This window comes from Scyliorhinus canicula, chromosome 11 (assembly GCF_902713615.1).
Source record: "Scyliorhinus canicula chromosome 11, sScyCan1.1, whole genome shotgun sequence".
Taxonomy (NCBI): Eukaryota; Metazoa; Chordata; class Chondrichthyes; order Carcharhiniformes; family Scyliorhinidae; genus Scyliorhinus; species Scyliorhinus canicula.
Window position 1 is genome coordinate 72,952,821 of NC_052156.1, and position 13,151 is coordinate 72,965,971.

At 50.3% G+C, this 13,151-nt stretch overlaps 1 protein-coding gene across 4 annotated transcripts in view; it reads right to left on the bottom strand.

The window, feature by feature from the left end:
* Window positions 1-13,151, bottom strand: part of LOC119973137 (ras association domain-containing protein 1-like) — a 118,236-nt gene that overhangs the window by 28,047 nt on the left and 77,038 nt on the right. For all 4 annotated transcript variants that reach the window (XM_038810734.1, XM_038810733.1, XM_038810736.1 and 1 more), the window contains exon 2: window positions 7,433-7,557. In XM_038810734.1, the coding sequence (XP_038666662.1) occupies window positions 7,433-7,557 (125 nt within the window). The remainder of the gene's footprint in view (window positions 1-7,432; window positions 7,558-13,151) is intronic.

Consider the following 13,151-nt stretch of genomic DNA (forward strand, 5'->3'; position numbering starts at 1 on the left):
GGCGAGGTGAGGGTACGGAAGGGGAGGGCGAGGTGAGGGTACGGAAGGGGAGGGCGAGGTGAGGGTACGGAAGGGGAGGGCGAGGTGAGGGTACGGAAGGGGAGGGCAAGGAGAGGGTACGGAAGAGGAGGGATTTTGGCTACACCTCAATCCCCAGAAGTGAGACGAGAGGATTATATTAAAAAAAACTCAGCCAACAGACTTGATGTGTACCCACGATACAGAATGACATACACACTCTGCTCTGCCTTTCCAACCTTACGTGTACCCTCAAACTGAGCAGTTACGCTGCCGCATAAGTCACCAGAGAGGGGGAAAAGAAGAACGTTTTCATCCTAGCAACTGGTCCAAACTACCCATTCTTTTTCTTTCAGGGGAGGTGCACATGATGGGAGGATGTTGGAAGAAGCTGGTGCACGGTCAGGGGGAGTTCCAGTTTTGCTTTCTCATGGCTTGTTACCTTTTGAAAATTTTAGTATCATGGTGCTCAAAATCACATGGTGGGAGATGGTTTGGAGAAATCTAAAAGTACTTAATTGGCTGTGAAGCACTTAGGGATATCGTGAATGACACTACATAAATGGAAATTATTTCTTTTGTCCCTCACATACGACCTCCAGAGCATTAAGCATAGCAAACACATCCTGGGAGTTTGTTATTACAGAAAGCTGGGCCTTCTCCATTACAACCTCCACTAGTCAAGATGCTCAGCCCTGCTGTAGTGTGAACTGGAATGGACTCAGATCATCTATACATGATTTTGTCTGCAAATCGCTGTGAAGTGCTGGAATGGGGGTGCATCAGGTCAGGAATCATAGGCAGATATACGATGAAACAAACCCTGCATTGACACAGGGCCCAGATCAATAGTGGGATCCTATGCCACGCCGGTGGACTGGGTATCTAATCTGAGTCTGATTTTGCGCTGTATTTGCTGGGGATAGAGCTATCAGCATCAAATGCAGAGTGAAATCAAACTCTGATTGGCGAGTCTGATTAACTGGTAACGAACGGTTAACTTGAGGGGTGGGTGCACAAGGCCACGACGAGAGGGGAGGGAGAGGCTGCTGAGGTTTGTGATCAAACACAAGGAGCAGAGCAGGTGACAGATTTCTGCCAGCCGCTGGCATTAGCGGGCCCAGGCTTGCAATGGTCGCGAGGCCCGACATCTGGAGCCCCAGGCTACCCGTTGGGAGATTCCCCCTCTGCAATGGCGGCCTGGATACTGAAGACAGATTTTGTGTCCACTTGTGGGCAGGTAGTCCTGTTGGCCCCTAACACACCTCCAGTGAAATAGCCTAGGTGCAGGATGGGGTTCCAGGCCATTCGGTAAATTTCTTATCCCATCCACTTCCGTGCTCCCTCCCATTGTGAAAATGAATTGAAAATCCTAACCCCAGGTTAAGTCTGCACGTCAAGAATTAAACTGAAAGCCGAACTGTTGGTGAGCAAATTTTTATAGGCCTACTTTACAGAAACTCAGAATAAAAAAGAGCCAGAGTTCAGTCAGTTCAAGGCCCCCAGCCCCGAGGGGTGTTAACTGGATATTTAAATGAAGAATGTGACTCCTGCTGGTTGCAAGAATCCACAAATATGGCAAAAACAGGAGGAAGGAATGATAACCCGCTTCAAGGCAACTCTCTTGTAACTGCCCACCCTGCCAAATCCCTCGGGAGTCAGAATGTATAAGTAACCAAGGAGGGAATGTTGATTCAGTGAAGGCACTTTCTTTCCTCGCCAGTCCTGGGTTCTGTGGAGAGTTGCTGGCATCTCTGACAGACCATTAACCTGCCCCTCCCCCTGCGGTGCCACGTCCCGCAGAGCACACTGTGCAATGCGAGAGAGTCCCAGACGCTGTATTCATTAACACAGATGAGGCTGCATGTGCCTCAGGCTGAGTGAGGAGATAGTATAACAGCCACCATTGTGCAGATGGTAGGTAGCTTGCTGCTCCCCTCCATCCCCAGGAGAAATGCCAACTAATTTGAGTCCCAGCTGTACACCAGCCGTTGTTTCCCTTTACTTCTACCCTGAGTCACCCCCTGCCTCTTGCTGCTACAGCTTATTTAAAGCGACAGTCCCTCTATGAGACAGACTGACCTAACTTTTCCCATCAGTATTTTAAAGCACTGTTTTAAGATAGGGAACCCGATCTTGGTGATTTCATCCAAAGCAGGTTTAGCACAGGAGGGGCTGGTTTAGCACAGGGCTAATTAGCTGGCTTTTAAAGCAGACCAGGGCAGGCCAGCAGCACGGTTCAATTCCCGTACCAGCCTGCCCGAACAGGCGCCGGAATGTGGCGACTAGGGGCTATTCACAGTAATTTCATTTGAAGCCAACTTGTGACAATAAGCAATTTTCATTTCAAGCTTTCTTGCTGATGTTCTATGAAATCTGGTTCACCCATCACCCCCCGTGCTAGCTGTCCTAGGTTGATCCCTGCCCAATAACAATATCACATTTCTCATCAGGGTTCTAATCCCTCCATGACTTTGCCTTTCCTTATTACTCCAGCCTTCCAAACCCTCCCCCTATCAGAGTGGCTTTGTATTGTTTCCTGTGACCACCATGAGAATGCTCTCCTTATGAGAATGCTCCCTTTCAAAGGTTCGCATTGGTTAGAGAGTGTATCAGGCATTCTTACTACAGTAGTGACTGTCTCACTATTGTGTGGATGCTTGGCACGCCAGCTCAGGTGAACATGGTATCATAATGAAAGCAGAAAGCACTGAAAATACTCAACCCGGTTTGGCAACATCTGTGGAGAGAGAAACAGAGTTAACATATCAAGTATGACTCTTCTTTTGAACTAAAGAGAGTCATATTGGACTCGGAATGTTGGGCGGGATTCTCTGTCCCTTCGCTGGCGATGGAATTCTCTGCTCCCGCTGGCAGCACACCCCTGCCCGTGGATTTCCCAGTGAGGTGGCTTCAATGGGAAATCCCACTGACAAACTGCGGGAGTAGAGAATACCGCTGCCAGCGAACGGTGCACCAAATTCTCTGCCCTCACTAGCAATGGTAGTGGGGCGGGTGCGCAACGGAGAATCCCGGCTGTCAACTCTGTTTCGCTCTCCACAGGTGCTGTCGGACCTGCTGGCTATTTCCATAATTTTCTGCTTTTATTTCAGATCTCCAGCACTGCAGTATTTTGCTTTTATTTATAATATCATAACACTCCTGTAAAGTGCCTCAGGATGTTTTTACACATTAAAGACTTGTATGTAAATGATGCTGTTAATTAATTGGCAAGGAACTCAATTGGACACACCAACATGACAGTGGTGATTCCTGTTATACTGTTGTGAAGAATGGGTCGGGCAACTAGGCATGGAGGTGCTTATTGGGCAATGCCTAGATGTGTTACCTGACTGAGCCCATGTTTAATATTAAACATCAAAATAAAAAAACAAGGTGATGCACAGGGTGAACATCTTTGGATGCTTATTCTGAAACTAGCCCTGATTACAAAGTCACAAAATATTTACAGCACAACAGACCTTTTGATCCAACAGGTCCATTTCAGGTGTTTATTCTCATGAGCCTCCTCACACCCGGTTTCATCTCACCCTTATCTGCTTATCTAACTTCCCTTTAAACAGACCAATGCCATCTGCCTCAACTACTCCACATGTTCCACATTCTAAGCACCTTCCAGTAAAGAAGTTTATCTTGAATTGCTTAATTAATGACTAACTTACATGTATGGCCTCTAGTTGTGTCTTTGCCTGCAAGTGGAACTTTTTTCTAAACTTAATCTTTCTAATCTCTTCAGGTCTGATGGGTTAAGGATGCTATTTTTCCTTAGTCTGCCACTGTGAGAGTTTGATATGAAATGAGTTCGGCAGTCTCAAACCAGTTTCTGTCACATGGAGCCATAGCATAAAACAATTCATAATTTGGCAGCCTCAAGCTTTTCACGCGTTGAACATTGAATTTAGTTTAGCAGAGACGCCTCTTTCGGCACACACCTTGTTTATGTCAGGTGAATTCAACAAGAAAGACAAACTGACCTTCCTTGATGTGAAGTTGCCTGCATAACCCAGCCTGCCTGTGAACTACCATTGATGTCCATGTGGACTGCAATGCAGGAAGCACAGTTACAGAAGGAAGAACACGGAACCAATCCCACCATGCTTTTCCACCAAGCCCTGTTTTCATCAGAGACACTGGGTGGAAAACCCAACTAGAACCTAGAATTCCTGCAGTGCAGGAAGAGGCCATTCGGTCCATCGAGTCTGCACTAACCCTCTGAAAGAGAACCCTACTTAGGCCCACTCCCCCGTTCTATCCCTGTAACCCCATAAAGCCACCTAACCTGCACATCTTTGGACTGTGGAAGGAAACCAGAACATCCGGAGTAAACCCACACAGACACGGGGAGAAAGTGCAAACGCCACAAAGAACGTCACCCGAAGCTGGAATTGAACCCAGGTCCTGGTGCTGTGAGGCAGCAGTGCTAACCACTGTGCCACCATGCCACTCCAGGAGGGGTTTGCTTCCTCAGATACCAAGCAGGTTTGAGTTATTTATGCAAAGGGCTGTTGCTCCTTTGCCAGGGAGACACCAGTTGGACAACTGTAGTGAGAAATGGGAACGTCAGACTGTATGTCCGACATTACAATAGTGACTACACTTCAAAAGATTTTCATTAGCTGTTAAGCACTTTGAGACATCCAGTTGTTGTGGACAGCATGGTAGCACAGTGGTTAGCACTGTGACTTCACAGCACCAGGGTCCCAGGTTGGATTCCTTGCTGGGTCACTGTCTGTGCGGAGTCTGCACGTTCTTCCCGTGCCTGCGTTGGTTTCCTCCGGGTGCTCCGGTTTCCTCCCACAGTCCAAAGACGTGCAGGTTAGGTGGATTGGACATGCTAAATTGCCCTTAGGTGTCCAAAAATGATAGGAGGGGTTATTGGGTTACGGGGATAGGGTGGAAGTGAGGGCTTAAAGTGGGTCACTGCCGACTCGATGGGCCGAATGGCCTCCTTCTGCACTATATGTTCTACATATGTTCCATCTATGTATAAATGCAAGTTCTTATTTTAAAAAATCTCCTGGTATAGCTTTGTGTCAATTTTTTATTTTTAAATACCCAATTCTTTTTTTCCCCCAATTAAGAGGCAATTTAGCGTGGCCAATCCACCCAGCCTGCACGTCTTTAGGTTGTGGGGGATGAGACCCACGCCGACACGGGGAGAACATGCAAACTCCACACGGACAGTGGCCTGAGGATGGTACCGAACCCGGGTCCTCGGCGCCGTGAGACAGCAGTGCTAACCACTGCACCGCCCATCAAATTTGTTTTAATAGCACTGGGATGTATTTGTATTAATATAAAGACAAGTTGCTGATGTTGTTATTGTCAGAGTTTGCAGCACCAACTGTTGAAATTACAAAATTAGGTACAATATATCAACTAATTGTATTTTATGATTAGGACTCAGAAAGGGGATGGAGTTGGGCTAAATGTTAATTCTTCATCTGTTGTGCAAGGGGATTGCTAAAGGACTGGCTTCTCAAAAGGGGATAAGTCCTGCAGCCCTGGGCCAACCATTCAGAAACAGTCACTTAATGAGTGGCATCTTCCAAGGCCAGCATTTCACTGCAGTGAAGTTTTCGGTTCAGTGCCAACAGCGACATAGGATAAGGCCACTCACCACAAACATAGGGACAATATGGGTAGGACAAGCGCTACTTGGTCATACAGTCGCAATGTGTTATGCACTGCGATGCAGACACTCGCCACCCCACTTAGAGTAATCTCCTGGGACAGATGAGAAATCAGGCCCTGGAGCAGTCAAGGACAGCAACCTAATGGGGCTCAAAAAGCATGCTGAGCCTGGGGTACCGAGTACACCAGTCTGTGTGATTTCAGTCTGACTGTGTTATATTACAAATGCTAATTTCCTAAGGTAGCCAACAGAGCAGGATTGCAAAACAATAACAAAATCCAGTCATTTCTCAGATTCTAGCTCTGTAAATTATGTGGCAGGAAGTCAAAAACCAATCCATGCATATCTAAAAATAATAATAGTTCTTCATTTCCTTTCTCTTTATGTACTTACAGCAGTCTGACCGAAGCCTCAGCATGAGGTGCACTTCAACCAAAGGAAAGAAACATTTGTGGAATAAAAAGCAGATCACGGGAACTCCTGTTGCCGCACAGGAATAGTTGCTCATTCGGCACCCAATCCATCCACAGGTGCATAAGTGGATTCTCCTGCCCGTGGCATATTGTTGTATGCCAATTGTCCACCTCTGCTCGGTGCCCCTCTCTCTAATCCTTGCTGCCTCTCCAGTCCTCGCCACCCCTCTCTCAGGCCTTCTCCCTCTCCCAAACCCTCACCGCTTTTCTCATGAGCCCTCAGCCCCACCACGTCATCCGCAGAAGAGAGCTGGCGAAGGGGGGATGGGAGGTGGGTGAATGCTCTGGAGGTTTAGTGACAAAGACTCAGCAGGAATGCAAGGGCTTGGGAGGGGTGGAGAGGACTTGGGGAGGGTGGGCGAGGGCTCAGGAGGAGGTGGCGAGTGAGTGGCAAGGAGGGTGGGCAACGGGCACACAACAAAATCAGCAGTGGAAGAAACTTTGCATGTGTTGACGGACAAAGCAGGCAGGCACAAATGTTCCTTTGTGTCATCTGCAAATGCAGCCAAAGCAGAAACTCCAATATTAACACTGCATTCATGCTGCATCCATGCCTGGCGCCTTTCTAGCAGGCATGTGTTCAGCAGCGTGCGAGGTCCACTTTAAAGCAAAGATCTGACTCATTCAAATTCAAAGTTTGGGGTCTGATGACCTTATTAGAACCTGCGGCTATATGCACGGGTTACACTCTGTGCACAGTTCATATTTATTTAACAGGGTAAGGGTTACTAGTTTAAGCTTCACTCACAATCGGTGCCCTATTAATTAGAATGGATTTTGGGATCTTAGTAAAGTGCACAGTCCTGAGGTTGTTGAAAGAACACGAGTGATTATCCTGTGCTGACAGCCTCATTGTTTGAAATTGGGACCCTCGAGAAATGTTTGCCATTGTGCTGGTAATGGATCAGGACTGAGGGTTCTCCTATCCATTAGACGGAATGGATGAGATGGACTGACTGACCCTTCTCATTCCACGGGTCATTGTTTTGAGGTATTAAATGACAATCAGCTGCTGCACAGCCATGCTGCAATTAACATATTGAATCGTAACTCTACTGCCTTTGTGCCTCATATAATTTGCCTAGTGTCAGCTGTCTTACTGGAGCCATGATTTAGCCTGTGCTTCCACCTTTCTTCCCGCAACCCCCCCCCCCCCCCGCTGCACCCCCCACTGCACCCCCTCCCCACCACAACCCCCCCCCCCCCCCACCCGCACACCCCCACCCGCACCACCTTTATCCACGCTCCAATCCACGGGTTACCAGACAGATTCACAGTCCCTTACCACATTGGTGTCCTGTTCAAGTGCATTATCAGAGATGTCCACAAGGTTCGATATCTTGGTCTTTGGCCGGTTACAGTCTAACTGAATCAGGGGTCGGCAGCGATAGTGACACCGGAATCTACAGTCTGAAACAGGAGCAAAGAGAAAAAGAGGCTTAGGATTTGTGCCCAGGCAAATAAATTACACCGAGGAGGAGCTGATTGTTTAACCCAATTATTTATCATTATCATGAACATCACATCAGCGGGATTCTCCGTTGCACTGGCAGTGCACCCATGCCCACATGTTTCCCGGCTGCGTGGGGTGACCACATTGAACAATCCCATTGTCAGGTGGCGTGAATGGAGAATCCCGCTGCTGGCGAGGGTGTGCCGCACAGAAAAGCGCAGCTGCCGGACCGGAGAATCCTGACCCCCATCTTTTATACGATCGGTCCTCCTGTCTCCTATACATGTCCACGACCATTGGACTCGCCAACTCTTGTTGGGACTGTATTCTTGGACATTTCACCATATGATCACCTGCTTGCAACTGCCCTGCTTTGATAACCCTGCCTTCCACCAATATGTCAACAAGTCAATAATGGTAGCTTCAATACCCACAATCCTCTTCAATCCAAAAGCTCAGAGAGACATAGAAAATAGGATCAAGAGAGGGCCGCTTGCCTCATCGAGCCTGCTCCGCCATTCAATGTGATTATGGCTGATCCTCAATCGCAACATCATATTCCTGCTCTCCCTTGACTTGTTTAGCATCTAGAAATCTCTTCACTTCTGTCTTAAATATGTTCAGTGACTTGGCCTTATGTGGTATAGAACTCCACAGGTTCACCATCCTCCGAGTGAAGTAATACCTCCTCATCTCAGTCCCAAGTTGGCTACCCAGTATCCTGCGACACTGACCCCTTGTTCTAGATGTCCCCGAGCCATTCTTCTGAACTCCAGTGAATACAGGCCTAGTCAACCTGATCCCTCCTAATATGACAATCCTGGCATCCCAGGAATCAGTATAGTGAACCTTTGTTACACTCCCCCTATGGTAAGTATATCTTTTCTTAGATAAGATGATCAATATTGCATTTAATACCTTGGGAGTGGTCTCACAAGGCCCTGTACAGCTGCAGTAAGACATCCTGCCTCCTTTACTCAAGGGCGTGATGCACCTCTGTCGAACGTGATGCGGCCAGCCAATGCTGGGGAGAGCCTTCTTGCGGGTTTCCCAAAAGTTTTCATGCCTCGCGGGATTCACACAAGTCCAAAGAGGCATCGGAGTCAGAATCTCGCCCACAAGGGACATAGAGAAATACAGCACAGAACAGGCCCTTCGGCCCACGATGTTGTGCTGAACTTTTGTCCTAAGTTAATCATAGAATTTTGGACCCAAAGAGCAATTTAGCATGGCCAATCCACCCAACCTGTACATCTTTGGACTGTGGGAGGAAACCGGAGAACCTGGAGGAAACCCACACACACATGGGGAGGATGTGCAGACTCCACACAGACAGCAACCCAAGCTGAAATTGAACCTGATACCCTGGAGCTGTGAAGCAATTGTGCTATCCACAATGCTACCGTGCTGCCCTTAAGAACAAATTAATCTACACTCCATTATTCTACCATAATCCATGTATCTATCCAATAGCCGCTTGAAGGTCCCTAACGTTTCCGACTCAACTACTTCCACAGGCAGTGCATTCCATGCCCCCACTACTCTCTGGGTAAAGAACCTACCTCTGACATCCCCCCTATATCTTCCACCATTTACCTTTCAGCCCCGGTATCGCTCTAATGAATCAGTGCTGCATGCTCTCAATCCCGGGAACTCCTTCAGGTCAGATCGAGCTCAGGTGGAGCCCTCAACTCAGTTTCCCCACTCCAGGGCTTATGCAGAAAGCTCAGGGCCGACACTGCGATGCAGCGCTGAGAGTGTGCCGTACGGCGCACAGTCAGAGGGGCAGCACAGTGATTAGCACAGTTGCTTTGCAGCTCCAGAGTCCCAGGTTCGATTCCCCGCTGGGTCACTGTCTGTGTGGAGTCTGCACATTCTCCCCGTGTCTGCGTGGGTTTCCTCCGGGTGCTCCGGTTTCCTCCCACGGGACCAAATGGCGTGTGCCGAAGCAGATTGTGAACCGGATTCAGCGAATGTACCCGGTATCCACCGGCATTGCGGGATCCACCAGCCTCCCCAGTGAGGCAAGGGCCGGGTGCTGGTCAGCACTGGTCCACACAAATGTGGAACAGGCAGAACGACACTCAGGCGGGGTAGGGGGGGGGGGGGGGTGGGGGTTGGTTCTCCCGGGCCAATGGAGACCCCTGGGTGGTCAGGGATAGTGCAGGCTGGCCTCCTGGCCTTCTCCTTGGAACATGGGCACCTTGGCACTGCCCAGTTGGCACCTTGGCACTGCCTGCCAAATGGCACTGCCAAGTCAGGAGCACTGCCTGGGTGCCAGAGCAAGGGTGGCACTGCCAAGGGGGGGCATGCCCATGAAAGGAGGGTGGGGGTATGTAAGGCAGGCAAGTAGGAGCCTCTGGGAGGGGGGTGGGGGGAGGGATGACGGGTGAGGTCCTGAAAGTGACGGGGTGCTGTAAGGGGGTTTTGGGGGGGGGGGGGGGACCTGAAGCGGGAGTACACGCAGGTGTCCTCACTTGGGAGGAGGTATGGGGTAGTCCCATCCTGGGATGTGTGGGGGACCCTGATGTACTATTACGCAAAGACAAGAGTAGGATGTAATCGAGGCTTTGTTACACTGAGATGTATGGCCTCCTACAGCAGCTGACAAAATGACTGCTGTACGGGGTGCGCACATATTTATACTCCATCTACTGGGCGGAGCCAGCAGGCAGGGATCTACTCCCATACCTGTAGTACAGGGGCCTTACCGTAAAACACCTATAACAACATCCTCTACATACAATATATACCTATATATACAATATAATACAATATAACCTGTGATTATCCCTTTCCCTGCATCTGTAATGATTTGATTACCTGCAAATGCCTGCATTCCAAGCATTGTCCAGCATCTCTGACTTTGTCTATATAAATGTTTCTGGAACATACCTCGCCATTCACCTGAGGAAGGAGCCGCGCTCCGAAAGCTCGTGTTTGAATCAAACCTGTTGGACTTTAACCTGGTGTTGTAAGACTTCTTACTGTGCTCACCCCAGTCCAACGCCGGCATCTCCACATCATTACAATATATACATCAGTGGTGACTACCAAAGACCCACAAGCTCACTTAGAGATCAGGGCACCCTTTCAAAATGGCAGCCCTATCTCAGAGTTCAGCTCCCCAGTGCTAAAATAAATTCCAAGGGCACGATTCTCCAAAAAGATTTCAAGTGTTGTAGCGAGCAGGAATTGCCGCGAGATTCCCACCTCTGCCCAGCAAGGCCAGCAGCTCCATTCAACGTTAGTTGGTCCACTTAATATGGCCCCACTGGCTTCTCGCTGCGAATGAAGGCTCGCCAGCTGATTCGCTGACATTGCACTCGCCAGCTCCTACTAACAAAGGTTGAGTGGCACTTAAACTGCAGTTGCTCAGCCAACCCCAGCCAGTTCGCAACTCTGGCGCCAAACGCCGGGAGTGTGACCAGAAGGACCGGCCTCCAGTGCAGGAAGATTATTGACCTACACCGGGTTGCACCGGTGATAGACACCAACCCCTCTTTCTCCCCCCCCCCCCGTCCATCCCCACAGGAGCATCTACCAACTCTCCATGCGATCGCTCCAGCCCTCCCTCCACCCCCTCTCCCTTAAACCCTCCCTTCACACCCCCTCCCAACACTGATCCACACGCGTAGCTAATTATGCCCACTCTGTCTCCCCAGGAAAAGATCCCCCCATAATCTCTGGGAGAGGGCCCAGACTGGCGGTGGTGTGCCAGACCCAAGAATCTTCACCACCTTCAAGTGCCCTGGAGGTGACTGCGGTGATCGAGGACAGAGCGATCACGCACATGGAGGCTGGCGGTCACAGCAGGGGTGAGGAACCACCGGGCTCCACCACGGGCGACCTGTCAAACGAGAGTTGTTATTGCCTTACTGACTGACCCATCTCTCCCACCTATCACATGTCCATTCTTCCGCAGGTCCTCCAACAGATGGCGCCAGCCCATCCCGGGCAGCCCCCTCTCGTGACTCCAAGGAGTACACCTCGGAGGAGAGCTCGGAGGATGACTCAATTGCGGCGTCACAGCTGATATCCCCACCCTCCACCCGCGCAGATACACACACCACGGTGGGAAATGTTAGTGGGCAGGCTTCAAGGGCATAATCTGAGGAGTACCATACCATTGCTGAATGCGCATCAGGTGAAGGCAGGAACCCCCAGGTGAGACAGCAGTCGGAGGTCAGCTGAGTCCCAGCCTGATGCTGAACTTAGGGAAGAGGTATTCCCGGAGTTGATGGAGACGTTAGGGCGCATCCAGGACATTCAGATGGAGATCTCAGCGTCACTTCAGCAGGTCCATAGCCAATTGGAGGAATCCCAGAGGCTACGGGTGCAGGTGATATCGCCGGCAATCAGTGGCACCAAGGCCAACACTGCTAGGGTAGCAGTAGAGAGCCTGGTGCATGACGTCGGCATTAGTGAAGGTGTCCAAGACGTCAGGGGTTTGGTGACGGCCATTGCTGAGGGTCTCAGCAGAATGACTGCCTCACTGGGGGATGTCACATAGTACCAGGTCGACCTTGATGAGGTTCTGCGGGTTATGTCCTGTGGTGAATGTACTTCATGTAATTCATACTGTATAGTAGTGTGTCCTTGTGGGCTCTGTCTACGAGCCGTTGCGGGCTCTGCCCACAGGGGGAGATGAGGAGCTTGTACAGGGCTCCACCCTCGGCTCCGCCCATGGCCCCTCCCACAAGTATATAAAGTGCTGAAGCCTTGTGAGCCTGCCCTCAGTTCTGCTGGTCGCAGGCAGGCTCAGTTGTAAGTCTATTAAAACCACAGTTTACTTCCTATCGTGTCACGAGTGAATTGATGGTCGCATTATGTCCCGCTCTCAGATGGGAATGGCTGAGGCACTGCGGAGCTTGTCCCAGTTGGGCTTTGCTGAGGTGTTGCAGAGCATGTCGACACCATGGTGCACCAGGACAGGCAGGGCCAGTGATTCAGGGCAGCCAGGGCTCGAACCAGCTGCCCCTCTGACCCATGGTGATCCCCAGGGTTCTACGGGCACCGACTGGGAGAAGGGGGCGTGGAGTGATAACTCAGACTCGTCTCATAGAGTGGGGATGGTGGCGCTCAGCTCCCCAGAGTTCTGCCCCTCTGATGAGGCTGCGTCTTGCAGTCAGCAACACGGGACAACTGTGCATGTGCCACCGACAAGTGAGTCGGGGCCCTCTGGCCTCAAGAGCATCCAGAGGACATCCGCCAGGGGCAGCAAAGGCCACAGGCCACAGGATGAGGAAAGCAGCATGCTGTCTACACCTTTGATGTGCATCCTGGGGAGACACCTAAACGTAGTGGTAGAGCTAGAAAGGCCAAGCACATCGAGGATCACTGAGGGCACTGAGGGCACCGAGGGCGGGGGGGGGGGAGGTGGCACCATGGGAAAGGGGGAATTGTGTTACACATTAAACACCCTTGTGCACAATTATTATGATGCCTTTGTCACTTTCCTCTGCAACAATGCAACCTTGGCCCTTCTCTCCAGGCATCTCCCCCTCGCCATGGAACCCACCCACTCTGTGGACATGTCCCCGGAGCTGTG